Source organism: Suillus paluster (genome assembly GCF_016628075.1).
Source record: "Suillus paluster strain FC165 chromosome Unknown EDB91scaffold_25, whole genome shotgun sequence".
Taxonomy (NCBI): domain Eukaryota; kingdom Fungi; phylum Basidiomycota; class Agaricomycetes; order Boletales; family Suillaceae; genus Suillus; species Suillus paluster.
In genome coordinates this window covers 260786-281740 of record NW_024537585.1, presented here as the reverse complement: position 1 = coordinate 281740, position 20955 = coordinate 260786, and the positions used below count along the sequence as shown (strand labels likewise).

Sequence of the window (20955 nt, the reverse complement as noted above, 5' to 3'; positions counted from 1 at the left end):
AAGGCCACAGCGTGGTCCCCTCGTGCCATCATAATCTTTGCCCGGTAACGCAGGGCCGTTTACGTTATGGTATTCGTTGTCAAGCCTGTGAGGGCATACATAGGCTGTTCCCGGGGATCATTGCCCTAGGAGGAGCTTCCTTTGCTAAGTCCATTTTGGCAGTCAAGGGCTCAAGTGCCAGTGCCAAACAGCTGTGTTTTTTCAAGGCTATAGTTTCAAATATGTAATACTGTTCATGGTGTAAATTGCAATTCTCACCTTGCCGGCTGCTTAGCCTGGAGATGTTCTGCACGGGGTGTGGTTGCCAGGGAGGACATCCCCAAAACCAAGTCCTCATGCTGAGGATTCTCATACGTACACATTAGTACGACAAGGTGATCGTGTTGAAGAGTAGCCTCGCGTTCTTCCTTACCCCAATCGCCACCCCGTGGTAGTGAGTACTATGTAGTACTGTAATGTCGTCGGCGCGTTCAGAAGATATGAGTACCGTTGCCGAGACGTATCAGGTTACTTTTGGAAAAATCGTTATGTCACTGTTCTATTCAGTAAGTTACATGATGACCGTGACTATCACTCAAGCTTCAAGTTTAAGAGTTAAGACGTATACTCAGCACTCAGACACTATCCTTTTTTTAAAAAAAAATCCTCGTCTATTGTCTGGTGGAGCAGTGCTCTTAGCTCTATGGTAGACACCGCTGTTGGCCACGACCTCCAACATCCTGCTGCAGGTCTGGCGTAGCCCTCCGCAGGTCCCCGGAGTCCGCACCCATTCGCAACCTCCAGCGCCCCAGGACAACTTCCTTAAACCTTCTGCTATCCTGGCATATCAAACGCACCCAACCTAGACCCTTCACCACCCTTCACTGACCTGGGAGTGCCACGGCCTGCCCCAGTCTTCGGTTGCCTACATTGTTCAATCCCGACCTCCCGCTGCCCCTCTCTACCCGGTCATTTCTCCATGACCGCCCGCAATCTCTCGTTACCCTGGCGTGTCTTGACTTGATTCGAAGAATCGAAGAAGTCAAAGAAGAGCGACAAGGTTGGCTCTATGCTCGATGTCCGTCACTCTGAGTTGAAGGAGAGTGATAAGGTTTGCGCTATGAGAATATAGGAAGGGAATAAGCAGCCTCCGGTGACCATGGCTCGGGCCGCCGTATTTATTTTTTCCCATCTCGTTCAAATCTCACTCAAACTTGTTTGCAGATGCTCACGACGAATTATATCACCAGTACTAAGTGGTGAGGGGAATACCGTGACGGTCCGTGTTTGGTCCCATGGTCTCGTTTCGGCGCTGTGCAGCCCGGGACAGCGTCTGGCCATCGTCAGGAGGTGAGGCCGACATTGCATGACAAAAAATGCGGCGACAGGCGATAATTGGAACGATGGAAGGGAAGGGAACGGCGAGAGCCTTCGGACATTTGAATGGAAGAGTGACGCTCCGAAAATTTCCCAGCCCTGGCCTAACACATCATCCCCGGATGAAGGTGTTGTCGCACGGCGAACCTCTACAGGCAAGTATGTAACAGCATGCCATACATACCTGTAGCAAGAGGATCAGCAAGTGGTTCTCAGCGCTCGAAACGTAAAGCGTACTGTAAGAGGTATGATTGCCAGTGGATCGGTTACAGCATATGCATCATCCCTTGACTATCGTGAGGCAATCAGGGGGTCCTATATCGAGTAGCGTGGAGTGACAAGGACCTCTTCAACACGGTGCATCAGATCCTAAGAACAGCTCTGGACAGGTTATCGACTACTACGAGTTGTGCTCCTTTCAGCATTCTGATCTTTGTCGTGGATCCCGCTGTTTCACAGTTGTTTGGGTGTCCCTCTGACGTGGTTGCTTCGGGAATGTACCGGTAGGCGTCCAGAATATTTCGGAGATATAGCGAGTACTTGGCATCATGATACACCTTGATAAAGTCTGTTGATTCCAGTTGTGCATGACGGATCTGATCTGAAATGTCATCGGAAGGGTCAACGGATGCCTTCGACTGTGCAGGCTGAACGGGTCGGTTGCTACGTCTAGCCGTTAAGTCGAATCTATTTATGCTCGACGTAAATGTAAATGGGACACCCGACGGTGCGGCATGGAAGGAAAGTGAGATGGGCCCGAGATTCTTGGCTTGCTGTATGGATATCATGAACTTCCAGAAGTCCACGATCGAGTGCCGAGTCCAAGTAATTAGCGTGGTTCCGTCGAATTGGGTTGCGGGTCCAGAGGGAAGCTGAGGGGTATCGCCTCTTTGTGGAGCTTGTACAGGCTCTGTGATAGTGGCCCAAGCGGCACCGTCCCACGGTAACCTTCCGCGTATAGGAATAAGCCAAGCCGCCCTATTGTAAGGACTGTGCATGAAGAGCTTAGCCAACTCAAAATTATCATACGGGGCTATCATATATGCCGGGGCCTTTCTGTAAGGCCGAAGGTGCTCCCTATCCAACCCCGGAAAACCAGCACTAGGACCTGCGACAAAATGAGGCTGCAAATTGTAAGCAGAAGTGAAGATAAACTGAGCGAATCCTCAAGACCTGGGGGATCAAGTTTGCAATGCAGGCTTCATCATGTCTGAAGCGCTTCCTAGGGGGTTCTATAGACAGTTCATTTGTTGAGGATGCCCTATAATGCGCAACGTCTCGTGATTGTGTATCACGAAGGTCTGTGCGCAAATCCGGCGGTGCAGAGCGCTTCAGGGTAGGACGAGCGCGGCGAGCTTCAGGCTTTACGTGTATAAACTCCTCGAGGGCTTCGAGCACAAATTCTTCATCGTCGCTTGGAGAAGGAGGAACTCCCCAGTCTTTGAGAACATGTGTTCGATGCGCCGACGGTACTCGCGGTGGGCTCACACTGAACTGGTATAGTCTGTCATGCCTCAGTTCTGCTGACAGTTCATAAGAGAGCGAGCTACTAGGTTACGAACAACCTACCGAACAGCCGTGTGTTGAATGAGACAACCGGTTGTTTCCATCCGATATTTGAAGAGGCTGCATGAGCTAGGTCGCGTCCAAGCTCCAGTGTTTCATCAGAGTGTGACGAAGTTGGTCCTTCATCATTGGAGTAGTTGTGTACCGTCAGTCTAAGGGAAGAGCCCATGATAATCGCGTCCGGGTCCAAGAACACACAAGCAGCAGATAAAGTAAGATTGAAGCAAGATGAGAGGAGAGATGTGTGGGAACGAATTCAAGACACCAGATCGGACCGCTCGGAACCACTGGTTGTCCCGGAACCATATTGTTCACTCGAAGTCCACTGACATTGTGACTCTAGATCTAAGGCCGACGTGGACTGACCACATTTCTTAACATTATCAGAAGGATGGAGCAGGCGGCACAACGTAACATTGTTATCATCGGCGGCGGAATCATTGGTATGTATACAGTACTAATGGTCCATAACCGCTTATCTCTCACCCTCACTGACTGTCTTCTCGATAGGATGCAGTATCGCTTACTACTTGTCCAGGCACCCATCATATTCCCCCTCGACAACGAACATTATCGTTTTGGAAGCCTCGGCGAACGGGGTTGCGCAAGGAGCTTCTGGAAAGGCTGGTGGATTGATTGCCAAATGGGCATATCCCCGTGAAATCGTAGATATATCCTTTCCCGAGCATGTTAAGCTCGCTGAAGAGCATAACGGTGCCGAAAGATGGGGCTGGAGATTCGTTGGCTGCGGCAGTTGGGAGGGGGAGGGAGAAGCGCTTGCCGAGAGTGGAACTGGTGTTGGGAAGGGAGGGAATCGAAAGAGTTTGGAGAAGACACTTGGTCTTGAGGCTACTGCATCGACAAGCAGGGCGGACAAGGGGATGCCTGACGACTTGACTTGGGTCAAGGAGGAACTAACCACGTCGTACAACCCAATGTCTGGTCCAGACGGAACAGCACAGGTTCATCCATATTTATTCACCACAAGCATGCTTGACCTTGCGAAGGAGAAAGGCGTTCAATTGGTGAACGGAACTGCCATCTCTGTTGAGCGGGTCGACCGTCATGTCACAGGCGTCACTTATAGAGATCGTTCTGACCCTAGCCGCATTGAAACTCTCCCAGCAACGCATGTAGTATTATCGGCTGGAGCATGGTCGCCATCCATTATACCGTCCCTTCCGATTGCAGCCACGCGCGCTCATAGCGTTACTATCCGTCCCAAGGCTGGCGTCACGATATCGCCCTACGTGTTATTCACGGAAATTCTACTCCCTCAATCTCACGTTGTCTCTCCTGAAATATACGCGCGCCCAGACAACGAAGTGTACGCCTGTGGTCCAGGAGATGACTCCGAGTTTACCCGGCAACGTGGATGACGTCGAAGTCGATCTAGCGGCCTGTCAGAGTATCACAAACCATGTTGCCAGCATCTCCCTTGAGCTGAGAGAGGGAACAGTCGATAAGCGCCAGGCGTGCTTTTTGCCAGTGGTACGTACTGGCGGGGGGCCCATCATCGGAGAAGCAGACAAAATTGCCAAGGGTCTATATATTGCAACTGGTCATACCTGCTGGGTAGGTGAAGCACCTTGCGTAAGATTTGGAAGAGCTTATCTGGTAATTTTCAAAGGGCATTTGCAATGCACCTGGGACAGCCAAGGTAATCGCGGGACTCATCATGGGAGGAGAGGTGCGTACGCGGAGTCTGGCGCGATTGGCACCGTCGAGGTTCTTGTAGGAGAATCCAGTAACGAGAATTCTATCGTGCAATCGAGGTATGTACTATTCGGAGCCGTAATGAATAGCTTCCTTGAAGAATCATGGAGCGACACGCTGTTCTTTTAATGTTAAATAGGTCGGACGCCGTATCAGAGAGCGATAATTGTTTTGAAGCGAAATAGGCGACACCCTGATATGATGGATGAATATATTTCTGGGAAGAGTCATACAGACTTCAGTACTGAGTCATGGTGCAACGAGACAACGTAAATGGCTCGTAATTTTTGTTTGGAAGAGATTGGCGCCTTAAATGGTTAGTACAAAGCGGGGACAAAGCGGTTCTCGGGTGACCGAGTCAGCCCATCAGGGCATCCGACGAAACAAGGCCCCTATCCTGTGAGATACTATGTTTGACAAGTCTCGAGCATGCGTAGCACCGGACGAGGAGCCGAGTTCGCGTTTCCATGAGAAATTGACACGTCAGTAATTAATTGATAACTGGTTCTACTCGGCGCAATTCCCAATGGCTACTTTTGAACAAAGGGAAGAGTCTGCTAGGCCGCCGCCTTATGATGACGTGCCTAAATTCACCGACAACTTTGTTTGTTTTGTATTGTTGTTACTTATAGACGGTGTTGCCTTATTTGGATAGTACCTTACAAGGTGCGACTTCTTGAGCTTCGATCAAGTAGACCGTCCAGCTGAGTGACTGGTGAGTTCTCTCGGTCAGTTTGTTATTCTCCGAGTCATTTCAAGTCATTTCTCATAAATATCTGATGCGGTATTAACGTTGCTACACAGAACCATTGAATCTAAATCGGTTGACCCGAATTTACGTCCAGGTTCAAAGGACAACATATCAGCCTCGTGGCTTGTCAGTGATTATATCGGTCACACTAAAACGGGACGAGCGTCAAGTGAGCAAGTAAATTTCGCAGCTTCTTCCCGCTCTCATCGTCTAGGATTCTCACAAGTTTGTCTCTCTTCTTTGGCTAGTCACTGGTCATGGTCACTTCCCTTTGACTCCCTCTTTGACGATATCCTGATCCCTAGTCACGTATCGTGTCGCACTGTCACTAAATCGTAGTGCATCAAACTACAAAAACACACGCACGGTATGTTTAATCCTCCGGTTTTCCGACTATATCCGCTTAGGCTGTGGAATATGTCATTGACTTGAAATTTTTTGGAAATATACACTAACCGCGTTCAATTACCCAGAGTCTGGAATCTGACGAACTTCATCCACGCTTCAAAGATCATCCAAAGCCTCCTCGACGTTCTTTCATATCACACGACGTTCTTTCATCGCACACGCACCCTCGACATTGGGTATCACCTTCCCTTACAAGCTTTCAAAGATGAGTGGCAGCCGGCAGAGTTTACTACCTTCAAAACAATATATCTTGGCAGAAGACTCTGATCCCCTTGAGTATGTTCTACGCTACAGACATCAGCTGACACTCACTGACGCATTTGTACAGGCTTCTTTGTTCTCGTTTCAACGTTGCAAAGGCAACATTAGAACCGGCATCCGACATTCCGACAACCTTGGACATGCGTGTCAAACGGGATGCTCACATGCCCTCACATGTTCTCGCCGTCTTTGACATCCCAGAGAGCGAATGGGGTCCATCTTATCAGCCTCTCTTGGTACCTATTCGTGTTGACCTCTTCACTCGCGGTTTTCGCTCCAAAGTAATCCCACCCAGCCCACCTGGATCTACTTTTCCAGTCCCACATAGCCCTGAACATACCGAGGGGCAATTCGTGACACTTCCCGTCATCCCACTGCTTGTCCCGCATGCTCCGTCTATCCCTCTACTCCTCCTCTTCGGACTTGGGCTTGAAACACGATCCGACTTGCTGTGCTGCCGCCTCCTGCCTGCTGAAGTAATAGGAGAATTCCCCGCCTCTTCTACCATGGCCAACCTCATGGCAACGCTATGCAGCGACGACCAGTTCCGAGAGCACAAAATATTTAATCAAGGACTATGGAAGAATATACTCTCTTTAGGGCCACGGGACTCGCATTTCATCGAGCTGGCACAGACAGCATGGAATGTCACAGTAGAAGCACGGCGAATCCGACAGCGCAACACGGCGGGTAATATCCTATCGCTCCCGATATGAGCGGACACGTATCCCCTTTGACGTCTTCCTTTCATTCCGCTTTGCTCATCTTGCTAAAACGGCCTTTATACGACACTTTGCTGAACGAGGATCATGATTACATCTGCACTGCTTACATCGTAATACCCTACTCACGCATTGCAATCGATTTGCTAATTCTTTTCTCTGACGTTCTGTCTCCTCCGCATCCGATCGTTACTAATATCCTACATGTATATGATCATTAATTTCCTTTCGTGACGGCAGCCGACGTGAGCACAAAGGGAACCTCAAGGTGCGTATCATGTTGCAAATCTTTGTACGGTCATCGGTCACCGCCCGGATTTTATTGGCTCCAGGTCATCTGCGTTTATCTGCTACGTAGTTACACCACCAGCGCCCAGACAATCGGACATAGATAGCACACGTATTCGATACGGACTTCGGTAGCCTGCAAAAGGAAGTGAACGTGCATATGGCGCTTCAAGTTGGTGCTGGACTTGCGCTGGACCATTGAAAGGTCGCCACTTTTCGGCTAACATCCCTTTCCTTGGCACACGATCATGTCTGGAAAATCAATTGGAGCTCGGAGAACGAAACAGACATTTGAATATGATGGCAATTAATTCGAGCCTGCTTAAATATTCAGGGTTAGATAGGACCCAAGCACCACATCAGCTTAAGCCAATATATAAAATCATGTTCCTGCGTGATTAGGTATAATACACAAGATCAGATACTGGATAGCTCAGAAGACTTTCATCAAATGGATACAACAAGAAACAGCCAAAACAAAACGAAACACAAAAAACACCTCGCAGCTCACCCATTCAAGTCCATCTTCTCCCCATCCACACGACTCCGCCTCCTTGCATACTCACTCCTCCTCGTACGCTTCTTCGCGCTCATCAGCACATCCCCACCCGCTCTGGCAACACTATGAGACTGCCGTCCCCTCCCGACGTTCGCACCCATGCTAGACCGTACCTTCGGCACGCTGGCACTCGCACGGGAGCTCGATGTACCCACTTGTGGCTTTGGGATAGCGCTCGCGCCTGCCTGCTGAGCCTCGCGCTGGGAAGCCAGCTTTGCGATCACCTTCCCCCTTGATATGCGTGGCCGCCGTCCGAGCATAACCTTCGGTTTCGGAGGAATCGGAGGCTTCACAGTGACGAGCGTTGCAGCGACTGCTGCAAGGGACATCTGTGGCTCCGAAGGCTTCGACGTGGGGCTCACGAGTGTCAAAGGCTGACTGAAGATCTTGCTCTGGGTTCGGGGGATCGTCGGAGAATTCACAACCTGTTCCGCTGTATCTTGTTCCTTTCCTTTCTCCTTTGCCTTGTCCTTCACCTGGAGTGGGGAAAACGACGGCACGGGCATTCTGCTGGTCTTGGCTAGTGATGATGCGGTTGGCGCCATGAGCGTAGAGTTGCGCGCTCGAGCCGTACCACCGATTGTACCTTTCAACGTGCCAACGAGGGAAGTTTTCGTGCCCATGGAAGATACATGTCCTGTGTTACTTGTTCGCGAAGCAACACCGAGTGACGAAACGCCGGTAGCGGAGTTAGTTCTACTATGGGACATCCTACTTGACGTCCCAGGAGCGGGGAGCAGAGGAATCGGCGACTTCGATGTGCGCGATGACGTCGAATCAGCTACTGGTGCAAGCGAGCTTCCGGAGGGTACGCGTTTGCCGTTGCTGACCGATAGCACACGCTCTTTGAGGGTGGGTGGCGCGCCGGATGAGCCAGGGATGATCGAGGTTTTCTTGGTCGTCGATTGTGCTTTCGGAGGGTCCTTGGTTGGTTTGGAGGAAATAGACGGAGCCACCGTTTTGGTCGGGGGTGCGGGTGCGGGCTTGGCGGCGGGGACATTTGACTTAGACCCAGCTGCCCCACGATTCCAGACATTTGTGACGAGATTCTTTGCAGAGGAGAGGAAACCGAAGCGTGAGGTTTGCTTAGGTTGATCTGTAGGCAGAAGTTGATTCGATCACATGAATCAAAGAGAAGTATTAGGATCTGACTTACGGGCGACACCCTTGCCTATACTTGGCCTACCCATGCTACTGCGCCGCTTGGCTTTGTTGGCATCCAGCTTCCGACGAATAGCTTCACGTTCCTTGAGCTTCTTCGCATCTTCCCTTTCCCTCTCTGCATCCTCAGCAGGATCGATACGAATACGTTTAGACTTCCGCCTATCATCCTCCCAGTCATCCTCCTCTTCGCCGTCATCATCGTCATCATTATCGCCAAACCCTCCTGGGACGACTTTCTTCGAAACTGGGCGCAACCTCACACTTGAAGTGGATGGAACGCGATCCTTCTTCACCACAATGCTCGATTGACGTTTCTTCCCAGCGATAGGGACAGGGGCGACACTCTTTCGCTTGCCCAAGACAGGTACAGCTTCTGCGTTAGGTGGCAGCCCGCGTCGCGCAGCATAGTGGTTCGTGATGCTGTCCATCTTGTCGAACTGTGCTTGGTGCGCCTTGTCGAATAGCGTGCTCGTACTAGCTTTCTTCTCCTGCTGCGGGTCGTCCCGTCCTGGTATGGACTGTTGCCGGCGTTTTAAAACGTCGATGTCTACGCCTGCGACGCCCTCAGCTTCAAGGCGAGAGTTCATTTCGTCCAGCACGCTTTGTGCCGCACTTCGGAATTGCGCGTTTGAAAGACGATGCTGAGGATTAGGAGAACCGAAGATGAAAGGCTCGGAGCGGGGTATGCCCAGCTCGCCACTTGGCTTTTCGGGGGAACGCTGTGGGCGGAATGAAGCCATGTGCTCCCGAGCACGGGTCAGCCTGGGTGCTGGTGAAAATAAGTCTTTGGGGATGTCAGAGGGCTTTTGACCGGATTTTGGAGTGGCGCCTGTATTGAACTTCGTACGCGCCGGTGTGGTGGACTGGAGAGAACCGGGAAAATCGACGTCGATGTCCATGTCGGAAGTATCTGTGGGCTGAAAGGCAGAAAATGTTGGAATGGCTGGGTATAAGCGCTCGCATTGGGCACCCCCGGGCGAGAGTGGCCATATACCGCCACCTTCCACCCCCCCGGGTGTAGGGGGCGCAAGATCAAACGATGTCTTGAACGCATCTAGCCTTGGCGGGGAAAACAATGAGTTTCTGGGTGCGTTGGAGGCGACTAGACGAATTGTAGTCGTTGCAGGCTCCTGAGATATACTAAGACGGGCATTGGCTGGTGCTGGGAGACCTGCAAGCGCGTTCTGTCCTGGGACGGGCTCAACTTCGGGCTCTGGCTCAGTTGGAGCTGTGCTCTGCGATTGGCCACTTTGCGTGGAATTGAGAGAAGATTTGGATGATGTAGTTGCGGTTGTTCCAGCAGATACATTCCCGCGTTTTAGTCCAAGGGATGTGGCTATGGCTTTGAGGGAGGAGCTCACACTTGCTACAGAGCGAGTTAGAGATTTCGTTTGGACAGCGACCAAAAAATGAGTTAGGAAGATAGATACCTTTGCCTCCGTTCGTTCCAAACTCTCCTGCTTGTGTGGCATTACCCGCCCGGTTGTTTTTGAGTGTGCTCACAGCATCTTCATCAACTTCTGCGATGCTGTCCATGACAATCTCCCATTGCTCACTCGGGCGGGCCATCATAGATTCTATGCTCTTCATTTCCTGCTCTATATCATCTTCTTCATCTTCACTCGTGTCGCCCCTTGTCGCGATGCTCAAAGGATCATCAGGCGGTAGTGTTTGTGCGTGAAGCTGGAGGCGCTCAATAATATCCTTGTTCTTGCCATTAGCTTTGAGGCTATGAATCTTGCATAATTTTACAAGTTGGTCGCGTTTGAGGGAATTTAGAGCCGGGCTGTTGAAGAGGATTTGGGTGGTCGTTGACATCTTCAAGGCATTTGATAAAACCAAGTCGCCATCATTGCCTCCGTTCAAAACACATGTCATGTGATCGTGTTTCATAACCACGTGACTGTTCACGGCCAAACTTATCAATATCACAACTCACAGTGACCGCATATCTTATTCAATCATTAATTTTTGATCGAGCCAGTGTGTTGGAATCCGATACCCTGTAATTCATTCAGACTGTGCGAGACTACGAGGTGCCGTTATAATCACCTTGTGTACTCCCTTCACCGACTTGAACCTCTGAATGACTTCCGACTCCAAGTCGGTGACTTGGACTGGTCACTGCCGTGCATCTGATGCAAGTGTACAATGCGTAACATTTTCCCTCGTTGAAAAGCCCGTTACTTGAGGCTCGAGTGTAACAGGATGTGCTGTAACCCAGGAAGAAACTGTGAGTCCTCTTAATGGATGACATTCCACCGTGGTCCACGACGTCGCCAGTGTGATTTCTCGATGCTGGAAATCTGGAGGGCACTCTAAGTGTACAATCCAGGAAGGTGGGTGAGTAATGGACTGGTAAATAAGGTTTAAATTTATGTATTTTGACCCTCTTCCTTCATTCGTTTTTGTACATTTTTCGATTTTTGCTTCCGCAAGAAAAAATAATCTAGGAGGGACAGGTCTAAATTCATTTTTGAATTGTTCATGGGCCCACAGATACGCTGACAACAATCTGTTTTAGGCATGTTGTTTCCGCAGCCACCGACGCGACGCGTTGTATGTCTCACTCCAGTGGATCCTGTGGGTATTGTTTGTACAAACCTCTGACGTGATTGATCTTGTTTCTCGCTTTTTAACCCTCTTCCACTATCTTACGGACATCCTTCTCTCTTCTCTTCCTCTTCCACGTTCTTATTAACGTTACCCCTCTCGCTTCTTAATCTCATAGCATGTATTGGGAAACCACACGGGCCTGGCTATTCCCCACTTGAGGGTAGCCGCTATTTGGGATCGATCTCCCGATCATCAACGCTCACTTCTTGTGCCACGGTTATTCACCCAACTTCTAGTCGCGATGTTTGATATAGAAGATATAATAATTGATGGCTCTCCTACACGCCTCGAACAACCAAGTCCAAAGCCCAGAATAGCCCAACGTCGGATATCGTGCCCATTCGACAACAACGAATCACGATGACTTGACCTGGCTGGTTGACATCGGACAGTAGGCCACGCACAGGATGATGGCTGGTGAACTGCTTGCCATCTGCCGCCTGCCAGCGGCTCTCCTGGCGGTGATACATAAAGACGTGCTCCCACGTTTAGGTAACAATTACCCTGTCTCCTTCCTGCGATCTTCCGCGGCCTGGAGACTACACTAGACAGCAATCAGGCGGACCATGGAACATATCTTATGTTCCACGATCCATCCTAGACCCATGTACTTCTCTTCTGTGGATGTCGCATGGGCAGCAAGTATCCCACACACGCACAGCATACGAAGCCCTCTACTACGATTTTACTGGCGTGATCGCGAACTTCACCGCAGTACATTTTTATACACAATCTGACTGCAACTTTGTCGACGGCGAGTCTTACGCCACCTCAAACTCGCCCTGATAGGAATCGAGTGTCGACTTTGTTCGTCCTCCGGCAACAGGTTCGTCACATACTTAGGCCCGAGACATGTCAGGTAAGAGCTTGCTCAATCGCCTTATCTAATCTAATCTAATCGCTACGTGGACCGACAAGATCAAGCACTACATCACCGAAACGTGATCACAGCAACGCCTTTGTAACTGTTTTCCAATTCGATCGTACATGGAGGCCTCGTTTGATCAAGCTCTTGTCCACAAGAATCGTGACCTTGCAGGGACAATGGGTAACATCAACCGCGGGTGGATGTTTTGATCGTGAATTTCTTCTCCGAAGTCCTGTCAGGCTGTGGACGTTCCACCTGTGGCGACGTCGCAACAAACACTATTGAACAAGTGCCAGACAATTGGATGTAAACAATGTGTGGACGCAATCGGTGGATTGCTGTTTTCGATACTTCTTTTGTGGGTCCATGTTTGACCATATGGGTCCCAAACAACTTCCAAATTCAGCTAAAAATTAACGAGCAATCTGCTTAAGAGGTAATTTTTACTGTGACATGATGGATTGCTTTGCAGTGTCACGTCACGATCAACATTATGATTGCTTCTTCCCTTCCAGGTGTATAAAGGTCACCTCCCGTCATGGACAGTTCTCAGCAAAGTCCCCGTCGACAAACGCGTAGCACATCTGTTCCTTCGTCATCTACTTGCGTTTAAAACCTCGTTTCCCCATACTAGCCTTTACGACAACCACAATGGTCTTGCAAACTGCCAAGCACGTCCGTCGTCTGGACTCTGAGAACACTCCTCCTGCCGCACGCCTCTCTACAAAACCATCCAAAGTTCGCAGTGGCATCCAGGCTGCCTCTCGTCGTCGCCGAGCCCTCGCTTCAAGCGGGCCACACCACCCCAGGCATGCAATTGAGCATGCCAAGAAGCGCAAGTCGCAGACTCCGTCCAAGTGCCCGCCTACTTCAGTGCGGATGGACGTCCCCACTCTTTCTCGCGATGTCGAGATGGGGGACTTAACAAAGGTTTCTATGAGCACTGCCAGCGTGTCTCTTCCCAGACGCCTCGCTCGACCTGAGATCTCAGCTGAGATCCCACAGTCAACACTAGAGGCTGTGGCCCCTGAACTTGCGAACACACACCTTGACTACATTCGCGAAGGACTGGAATGTGTTGGGCCTGAGTAAGTCAAGTGTCTTCCGCTCATCGATCAATCATCTGATCAAGCCTTTTTCAGCATGCTCCGTGTCCTTGCAGGCATTAAAGCCGAACCTGTCTCCAACGTCCTCCCAAAGGAACTTTCCATAATCGTCAACAATCTCTCGTCTGACATGCCCACGCACATGTTCGCAGTCTTCTCATCTCGCCAGCCTGCCGCTGCTCGCCGTCGCGTCACGTTGTTCCCTGCACACAATCTCGTCTTTGCCACCCACTGCGCAAACCTTCCCATTCTGCCCACTCCCACACCAGCATTCCCTGAGTGCGCAGGCCAGGAGATCAAAGTGCCAGTTGTCCCCCTTTGCATTCCTGCCCCTGAGGCTTTCCCTCAGCTCTCCACCTTCCTCTACACCAAACGTATCGACCACCTCCTCGGGTCGCTTATGCCTGTTGCCACGCCGCCACAACTCTATCTTGATGACCCTACCACTGTCATGCCTATCCTCACCGAGTTCGCTGAGAAACTCGCCGCGACATATACCGCACAAGCCCTGCTCCTGCACATCTCTAACGTGCACGGCACATGGCGCAACGCAGTTGCACTAGGCATCGCTGACGAGCGGCTCTGGTGTGCCCTCGATGTAGCATGGGAAGTACTCCTTACTTCCCTCGCTATTTCCACGGGAAAGCCTCACCTCATGACGGAGATCGCATGAGGAGGTATCTGGTTTACATCGTTGGCATTGGATCTGGAATTTAGGATATTTCTCGTCTATCTCGCGCATGAGATGGGTAATTTCTTCACCCACGTTAAGTAGGTGTATGACTATGCAGTCAACTATCGCAACAACATAACACTGTTCAAGTAGCAAATATTTTTATTGTTATATATGTGCAATTTATGCATCTCAATCGTGTTTTGTCAAAGTGGTGATCAGCGTCATCTGAGAAAGGCCTCTCTGCGTTGACAATTTGAAGCTTCCCTAGCTTAAGCGAGCGCTCTCATTGGAGGAGAGGACTAGAAGTCCGAGACTATACCAAACAGGAATCGTTCAACGATAGTTTTTCGACGGGTCCAAACTCTGATGCTGGTCAGCGATTTGCAACTAGTTAACGCTGGCTCGGCCTTCTTTCTGTGGCAGTGAGGCTCAAATTTACCTGGTCAGACTTCCCGCCAGTTCGACGGCAAGACTACGCTCGATCACTACGTATACAGACATACTAGTCAGATCTCAGATCCGTTCATCTCGAAGAGGCGTCTACAGTGGACACTCACTGCGAAGGTGTCCTGGCGTTCCAGAATTCATCTACGATGGTCTCCGCACCGCCCCCTTCCTTCCAGACCTACTCTGCGACCACCGCGCCGGTGGAACTGCTCGCTTAGGTGGCAAGCTCCGCCAGGACCGTCGTACTTCATATGTGAGGCCTCGTCATCTCGTTAACTAGTTGACTAATGGTTTCTTATAGTCGACGTTACTTGATCTACGTTTTTTTCCAATCGTTCTGCCAGTTCTGCCCGCCCACAACACTACGGCACTAGCTTAAGATACGTATGCAACGGGAATACTGTCCACAGTGCTCGCAGTCGCAAGAAACTGTCTCGGGTTCCTCTCGTGCATATTGAGAGGTCTCTCGACGACCACGGCGAGCAAATGTCGCGTCAACTCTCGCCGGAGGAGGCATCAGTGGGAGTGGCTATCTGTATATCGTCGGTGCAATGTCACTGATGCAGGATTCAGGCCACAGTAGCCCTATTCTTATCTTACTTGAATGCAAATATCGTAGTATTCGAGAGTCGCCTGGGTCCTACAACGTCTATCGAAGGCGGTGTTGTGAACCTGGAGCCAATCGGAATGCATGTTCTTCGAGGGCTTGGATTAGCGGAAGCGACCCAGTGGCATCCAGGTTCCGTGGGTGCATATATATGAGTTGTCCGATGGCCTGTTGGGTAAAATCACTCTATGTTCCGAGGAGCGTTACGGTTTTGCATCCACGATGATCAAGCGATGGGACATCCAGAAAGTGTTGCTGGATACCATGGAGAAGAAGCAATTGACTATCGTATGGAACGCCAAGGTTGAAGATGCCATGGGTGCCACCCTGATCCGAGAACTGGTTGGGACTGGATTTACTTGGACCCGCATCACTTCCAATCAATACCATATTTTTCGGCTTGTTCAATGGCAGCGCGCCGTTTGAATTCTTCAATAGAACCGTCCCAGCTGCGCCGATCTCCCTTACAAACTTGTAATAGTCCGCTTGTACATTCACATGCTTGTTGGTCACTTCGTCATTAGGATTGAAGGCGTCGAAGTTCGTTGCAGGGTAGTCCTCGTCCTGGTGAAGATAAGCCAACCAGCGATTATCCGCGTCACATTGTCGTCCAGGCGAGCCATGCTGATGTACCCGTCGTCCACATAGTCTGTGAAGTTACTCCGGAAGTAGGAGTCGCCGGAGCCAAACGTGATATCGCCGGGCATAGTCATATCAAGCCCTGTGACAACAGAAAGGGTCGACATGGTCGCCGTCCAGTCGGATTGTACGAAGCCTTAGAAACCGTACTCCCGCTTCAAGATGTTGTTGAACATCTTGTCGCTGTTGCATGTGTAACTTCCATTGACGAGGTCTACCATTTCAAACCTCAAGATGATGTGAATGGTATAGAACGCGGATGAGGCTTACTGTTACTGCATATGACGGACGAAACGCCAGCCATGACGCTGCACAAGAACGGGTGCGCGTAAATCGCATGTTGAGTTCGGACATCGGCATTTGAGGATTCTTGGGTACGGAAGTGCTCCTGCTCACTAGCGGGACAAATAAGTATGAGATGCAACAGGAGGTGAACTTGTTCATGGAGGGCTTGGCGGTGGCTTATACTCCACCTTGTTGCAGGCCTACGATTGTCTCGTATGCAGATTCGCCGGTCAGGAAAGGATCGGCACCAAATCCCTCCCAATTGCGGCCGCCTTGAGCGATGCGGCTCACATTCATCATGGGACCAAGAGCAATGTTGACGCCTTTGCCCTTGAACACCTAACCCAAAGCCAGGCCACGAGCACGCATCAGAGCGCGATTCCAGCTGTGATAGATATTAGACAATTACGTCGGCGAACTTGAAGATGACTTACGTGGACGCAACCTGAATGCCAGCTGGGAATGCAGTCGCGAAGTCTGCAAAACGGACGGCGAGAGGCGAGTCCTAGCGAAATCGTGAGACAAACATCTCATAAATTCAAGCTACGCACTTCAAGACACAAACCGGGGAAGTTATTATTGGGTGGGACTGTTACAGACGTACAAGCCATTCACCCAACCGATATCAGTGGTAATGTTGACTTTTTCCTCGATGGTATAATGCCGATATATGGGTACCAAGCATATTCAGCACGGACACAATAGATTATGAGAAGTATCTGAAGATTCAACCTGAAGACAATCATATCATTAGAAGGGATGCACCCACAAGTTTTTGGCCTTCTGGTAGGCAATGGCCCATGCAGGCGCAAAATCAGGGCACAATTTGCGGATCACTGCTGACATCGGGAGGGGTCAAGGGGTCAGTTGCAGGGAGAACCGGGGGACGAGGTTTGAGCGTAGGTGCAGGGTAGGGAGTGAATGAATAGCTAGAGATCGGAATGGTGACGATACCAGTCGTGGTGAACTGCGCCTGAGGTGGACAGAAGCAGAAGATGTTGTGGAGCTTGATGAAGAATTGGACGAGGTTGCCTACCGATGAATATGAGCCAGTACTAGTAATACTGAAATTGCCACCTGAAGCAGGTGTTCCAGCAGGACTAGAGGACGAACCCAAGGCCGGCTCACTTAGAGCAAAGGGAAATATACACAACAGCGACAGCAGCTTGGACAACATTGCAGTTGCACGCGATGATAATAAAATCAAGAGTTAGAAGAACCACCAAAGTTCACAGGAGCTGTTGTGTGCACGGACCAGCACTTTTGTAGTTCGCCTGAGCTCGACTCGGAGCTGAACACGAGCACGGCAAAGATGTCACGACCACGATTCGCAGCTGCCAGCTGACCCATGGAGCGCTCGCTCGGCTACTTTTTGTCAGTAAAAAAAGCAGCAGGCGATCCAATTATCTTTGGTATCAATGCGTCCGTTCTAACGGACACAGTCTGTCTTTACGAACGAAGTGCAAGGAAATCCAGGGAAACCCGTGCGCGTGAAGCCAGACCTATGTGGCTTGAAATCTCAAGACACCACAGGCACCAAATAATATGCTTGAATTAAAAAGTAAAAGACAAGATGAGAGTGAGAATGAGAATGAGTGAGGGTGATTGATGGATCACATGTTGAACAGTTTAATCAAGGGAATGCCGTTGCCCCATACATGAAGCAATTTTACTGCTTAATTCGGATGGAGGTCAGCGAGACCGTTGGATAAATTAGCGGAGCGCAAACAGGACGACCTACCATATAATGTTCATTTTATCATGACTTTGCCCCACTGAGAATGTCCATGGAACCCATACTGGCATCCGGACAAAAATTAGCCTAATTGGCTGTTTCACCCAGGTTACGATCCAGACATCCAACATTGGTTTGGGTGTTAACCTAGGAGAGCATCCGGACTGTAACACCTGCGGAGGGAATGGGGGTCATGCTAGGTTGAAGTCCGGAGTCCGAATTCCGAAAAAGAAGTATAGAGTGAGCATGTCCTAAGGAAGACAGTCGTTCCTTCTATGGTCTGACTAGGGGAAACTAAGCATGTCCGGACTCGATGACTTACCTTGCGCTGCCTCTCGTATCACCTAATAGGTCGACCTCTCCCAGGTGGGATCGTTCAGGAGAACGACGGATCAAAATATATGTCGAAGGCTCGTAACATGCTGCCAGTGGGAGTGGTAAAGTAGCCTCACCTGGCCATTGCCAGACCATAATGGAAGGACTCCAGACAGTGGGTCTAGCAGTCGTTCCTTTTCAAGTTGAATATTATGGGGGAACTTCGAACTTCGAAGGAACTTGGATTGTTTATGTAAAAATTGGTTGCACGAGTCTCCCCAACCCACAATCTCGATGATTTGTGAAGTAGGGAGAAGCGAAGTCAGTTTGCCGTCATGCAATGCGAAGTACTGAGTAGGGACTACGGAAATGTTACCCAAGATTAACAAACACAGCAATTTTCCATCTTCTTGCTGGTGTGCATAATGTGATTACAGTTTGTCAGTCATTGCAGTCTTTCTTGATGTGAAGAGTAGGGAGGGAAGTTCCGATAACTGTACAGCAGGCAGCGACAAGGTTAAGGTTACAGTAAAGTAGACCGACAATGACCCTCCCCCACTAACGTGGGAGTCGGGGAAGGTAGTGATCCACCGATCAGTGCAACGTAAACCACGCACAATAGGGGCTTTTGAACGTTGTGTAGCAAGACTTCAATGTTCCCTTGAGGTCCTGAAGCCTTCCCAGAAGGAAATAGTAATTAACAAGTGCGATGTCAGGTATCGATAACAAGTACATGATAGAGAGATGAAAGAAAGAGTGTGCGTACTCTAACTCAACATATATCAACAATGATTCCATCCCAAGTTAATGTCGAGTCTCACGCTCACGGCTCAGACGCTCTTAAGGTTGCCACTTTTCGCAGCGAGGCTCACAGTGGCGAGCTTCTGACTAATGTCGCTCCCCGCCACCGCTTTCCCATTTGGGCCCTTTGCGATGGAGATATCGTCCTGCGACTTGAGCTGCTCTACGTCGGCGTTGTGGTGGTGGACGACATGTATATCCTCGAGTGTTTCCTTCTCGGATTCTTGCTTGAACTGATACAAATCCTCGCCGAACTTCCGCGCCTCTGGTGACAGGTGATGGGCGAGTGTCGACATACGCTTCACCGCCATCATTCCCAGCACTGCTTTTCGGACTGCGAGAAAATTCACGCTGTTCAGTACTTTCACGAGTGGATAAGGAATATGGGACGCACACGTCTTCTTCGCGTCGAAAGCCTTCCTGACGTTCGGCAACAAGTCTCTTGGCTCACCCGTCTCGTTCTCGACGAAGTGCGGTATCTCAGATGTGAGCCATTCATGCTCAAGCATCTGTGCTGCAGTTGGCCGTTGTTCGGGATCGACGGTCAGGCAAGTGGCAACAAAATCCCGGGCAGTGTCCGAGACGATGGACCAATACTCCTCTGTGGACATATGAAGTTGCTTCGATGGCAAAAGTGCGGAAGCAGCATACCAGGCTCGAACTTGTAATCTCCAGCGATGATGGCTTCCATCTCTTGTCGCTGCGTGTCGCGATCGAAAGGGGTGTAACCTATATCAAGCTTTCAGCACTGAAATCATTAAAGAAAACACGCCATAGATGCGCACCAGCGAGCAAGAAATACGTGATCACGCCCATTGCCCAGACGTCAACAGGTTTCCCATGACCCGCTAGCAGCAGTGTCAGGACAATGATCAATATGTCGAAATCAACATCTCGCACTCTTTTTGAAGATCTCAGGCGCCATGTACTATCAAAGCATTTTAATCCCCGTACAGAGACAGGGGAACTCCGACTCACCCCAGGCGTGCCACAAACTTCCGTCAACATGCTCAACTTGTTCTCCGCCATTACTCGACTAAGGCCGAAGTCGGCGATCATGATTTCCGAAGTCTTCTCTGGTTTTGACCGGAAGAGTAAGTTCTCCGGTTTCAGATCGCGATGCACGATCCCGCAGTCATGAATGTATTTGACCGCCTGGAATATGGTGCGGATGAGCCCAGCCGCGTCACTTGTACCTGTAATTGATGATATGCGGAAACGGAAATAGGGGATACTTACGCCTCAGTGTACTGTCCCCTAGCACATATGCTATCGAAGAGTTCACCACCAGTGCAAAGGTCGAAGCAAAGGTAGAGGTTGTGCGACGTCTAAAAATAGAAACGGTTCATTTGGTTAGCGGGCGCTATGGAACGGCGTGTCCACCATGCACGGACCTCGAAGTAGTCGTGCAGTGTCACAATGTTTGGATGACCGCTCGATATCTTCTTTAGTACAGCAATCTCATTGCGAACCTGAAGTGGAATGTGATCAGCACCTCTGGTGTAATGATGTCCCAGAAAGGAGGAAAAGTAGCTGCGGGCCTGCAAGGGTTGAATGTGGCGCCCGGTTGATTGGACGAAATATCCGCAATCAGCGTTTGTTATCAAGATCATTGCAGCGCGCATATTTTTCCCATGCCTGACATGCTGTAAGACCACTCTACCGAGTAACGTTGATTCAACTGCAAGTTGCGTCCCCAGCGACATCGCAACCGAATAGACTATTATCAACGCTGGAGTCTGTTACCACTCACCATATGTTCCCTCCCCTCCATGAGCTTCTTGTTAATGACTTTGCAAGCATAGTATTTGCCTGTCGTGATGTGTATGGCCTCCTTCACGATAGCATATGTACCGCTTCCAAGCGTACGTCCTGTACGATACTGCAACGATCAAGACAATATCAGAACGAGAAAACCAAAACCAAGAATGCGGATGAGGGGTTAACATTCCCCTGGGCGATCACTGTGACACTGTGATACCAAGTTTAAAGCACGTACCTGACAAGGGACGGTAGCGGATTGAGGCGGCATGATTGCTGCTTGAGCGTAAGAGTCCTGATGGTCGTTC

At 50.1% G+C, this 20955-nt stretch overlaps 7 protein-coding genes across 7 annotated transcripts; 3 read left to right on the top strand and 4 right to left on the bottom strand.

The window, feature by feature from the left end:
• Window positions 1-1682: 1682 nt before the first annotated feature.
• On the bottom strand, window positions 1683-3202 carry EDB91DRAFT_352090 (uncharacterized protein). The gene is made up of 3 exons (XM_041326971.1): window positions 2926-3202; window positions 2530-2876; window positions 1683-2480 (listed from the first exon to the last, which is right to left on the bottom strand). Exons 1-3 carry the CDS (start codon window positions 3089-3091, stop codon window positions 1719-1721), a joined length of 1275 nt encoding a protein of 424 aa, XP_041177295.1. The 5' UTR covers window positions 3092-3202; the 3' UTR covers window positions 1683-1718.
• Window positions 3203-3214: 12 nt separating this feature from the next.
• On the top strand, window positions 3215-4995 carry EDB91DRAFT_1132705 (FAD dependent oxidoreductase). Its single transcript, XM_041318702.1, has 4 exons — window positions 3215-3365; window positions 3433-4249; window positions 4281-4497; window positions 4553-4995. The coding sequence occupies exons 1-4, from the start codon at window positions 3314-3316 to the stop codon at window positions 4658-4660; spliced, it is 1194 nt and encodes a 397-aa protein (XP_041177294.1). The 5' UTR covers window positions 3215-3313; the 3' UTR covers window positions 4661-4995.
• Window positions 4996-5872: 877 nt separating this feature from the next.
• Window positions 5873-6920, top strand: EDB91DRAFT_352069 (uncharacterized protein). The gene is made up of 2 exons (XM_041326970.1): window positions 5873-6073; window positions 6126-6920. The coding sequence occupies exons 1-2, from the start codon at window positions 6003-6005 to the stop codon at window positions 6772-6774; spliced, it is 720 nt and encodes a 239-aa protein (XP_041177293.1). The 5' UTR covers window positions 5873-6002; the 3' UTR covers window positions 6775-6920.
• Window positions 6921-7396: 476 nt separating this feature from the next.
• EDB91DRAFT_1132694 (uncharacterized protein) lies at window positions 7397-11116 on the bottom strand. Its single transcript, XM_041318701.1, has 4 exons — window positions 10844-11116; window positions 10222-10794; window positions 8784-10157; window positions 7397-8723 (listed from the first exon to the last, which is right to left on the bottom strand). Exons 2-4 carry the CDS (start codon window positions 10682-10684, stop codon window positions 7576-7578), a joined length of 2985 nt encoding a protein of 994 aa, XP_041177292.1. The 5' UTR covers window positions 10685-10794; window positions 10844-11116; the 3' UTR covers window positions 7397-7575.
• Window positions 11117-13211: 2095 nt separating this feature from the next.
• EDB91DRAFT_1053163 (uncharacterized protein) lies at window positions 13212-14054 on the top strand (the record flags this gene model as incomplete). The annotated part of the gene is made up of 2 exons (XM_041313730.1): window positions 13212-13363; window positions 13418-14054. The coding sequence occupies 2 exons, from the start codon at window positions 13212-13214 to the stop codon at window positions 14052-14054; spliced, it is 789 nt and encodes a 262-aa protein (XP_041177291.1).
• A 302-nt stretch (window positions 14055-14356) lies between these two features.
• EDB91DRAFT_1237308 (glycoside hydrolase) lies at window positions 14357-16837 on the bottom strand (the record flags this gene model as incomplete). Its single annotated transcript, XM_041321570.1, has 12 exons — window positions 14357-14471; window positions 14664-14682; window positions 14825-14866; window positions 15396-15675; window positions 15714-15832; window positions 15896-15964; window positions 16021-16138; window positions 16219-16358; window positions 16380-16420; window positions 16470-16540; window positions 16636-16683; window positions 16805-16837. 12 exons carry the CDS (start codon window positions 16835-16837, stop codon window positions 14357-14359), a joined length of 1095 nt encoding a protein of 364 aa, XP_041177290.1.
• A 2078-nt stretch (window positions 16838-18915) lies between these two features.
• EDB91DRAFT_1237307 (Pkinase-domain-containing protein) lies at window positions 18916-20918 on the bottom strand (the record flags this gene model as incomplete). The annotated part of the gene is made up of 10 exons (XM_041321569.1): window positions 18916-19220; window positions 19281-19487; window positions 19538-19615; window positions 19672-19734; window positions 19787-19814; window positions 19865-20075; window positions 20126-20214; window positions 20281-20358; window positions 20640-20768; window positions 20886-20918. The coding sequence occupies 10 exons, from the start codon at window positions 20916-20918 to the stop codon at window positions 18916-18918; spliced, it is 1221 nt and encodes a 406-aa protein (XP_041177289.1).
• Window positions 20919-20955: the final 37 nt, after the last annotated feature.

What these genes read in the sequence shown, in the direction of transcription:
- EDB91DRAFT_352090 (XM_041326971.1), bottom strand. Translation starts at nt 3,091, where the DNA reads ATGGGCTCTTCCCTTAGACTGACGGTACACAACTACTCCAATGATGAA. An exon ending in ATTCAACACACGGCTGTTCG is followed by an intron (nt 2,877 to 2,925) that starts GTAGGTTGTTCG and finishes AACTGTCAGCAG; the next exon opens with AACTGAGGCATGACAGACTA. An exon ending in TTGCAAACTTGATCCCCCAG is followed by an intron (nt 2,481 to 2,529) that starts GTCTTGAGGATT and finishes TACAATTTGCAG; the next exon opens with CCTCATTTTGTCGCAGGTCC.
- EDB91DRAFT_1132705 (XM_041318702.1), top strand. Translation starts at nt 3,314, where the DNA reads ATGGAGCAGGCGGCACAACGTAACATTGTTATCATCGGCGGCGGAATC. An exon ending in CATCGGCGGCGGAATCATTG is followed by an intron (nt 3,366 to 3,432) that starts GTATGTATACAG and finishes TCTTCTCGATAG; the next exon opens with GATGCAGTATCGCTTACTAC. An exon ending in CAACTGGTCATACCTGCTGG is followed by an intron (nt 4,498 to 4,552) that starts GTAGGTGAAGCA and finishes TAATTTTCAAAG; the next exon opens with GGCATTTGCAATGCACCTGG.
- EDB91DRAFT_352069 (XM_041326970.1), top strand. Translation starts at nt 6,003, where the DNA reads ATGAGTGGCAGCCGGCAGAGTTTACTACCTTCAAAACAATATATCTTG. An exon ending in GAAGACTCTGATCCCCTTGA is followed by an intron (nt 6,074 to 6,125) that starts GTATGTTCTACG and finishes GCATTTGTACAG; the next exon opens with GCTTCTTTGTTCTCGTTTCA.
- EDB91DRAFT_1132694 (XM_041318701.1), bottom strand. Translation starts at nt 10,684, where the DNA reads ATGAAACACGATCACATGACATGTGTTTTGAACGGAGGCAATGATGGC. An exon ending in TGGAACGAACGGAGGCAAAG is followed by an intron (nt 10,158 to 10,221) that starts GTATCTATCTTC and finishes CTCGCTCTGTAG; the next exon opens with CAAGTGTGAGCTCCTCCCTC. An exon ending in TATAGGCAAGGGTGTCGCCC is followed by an intron (nt 8,724 to 8,783) that starts GTAAGTCAGATC and finishes TTCTGCCTACAG; the next exon opens with ATCAACCTAAGCAAACCTCA.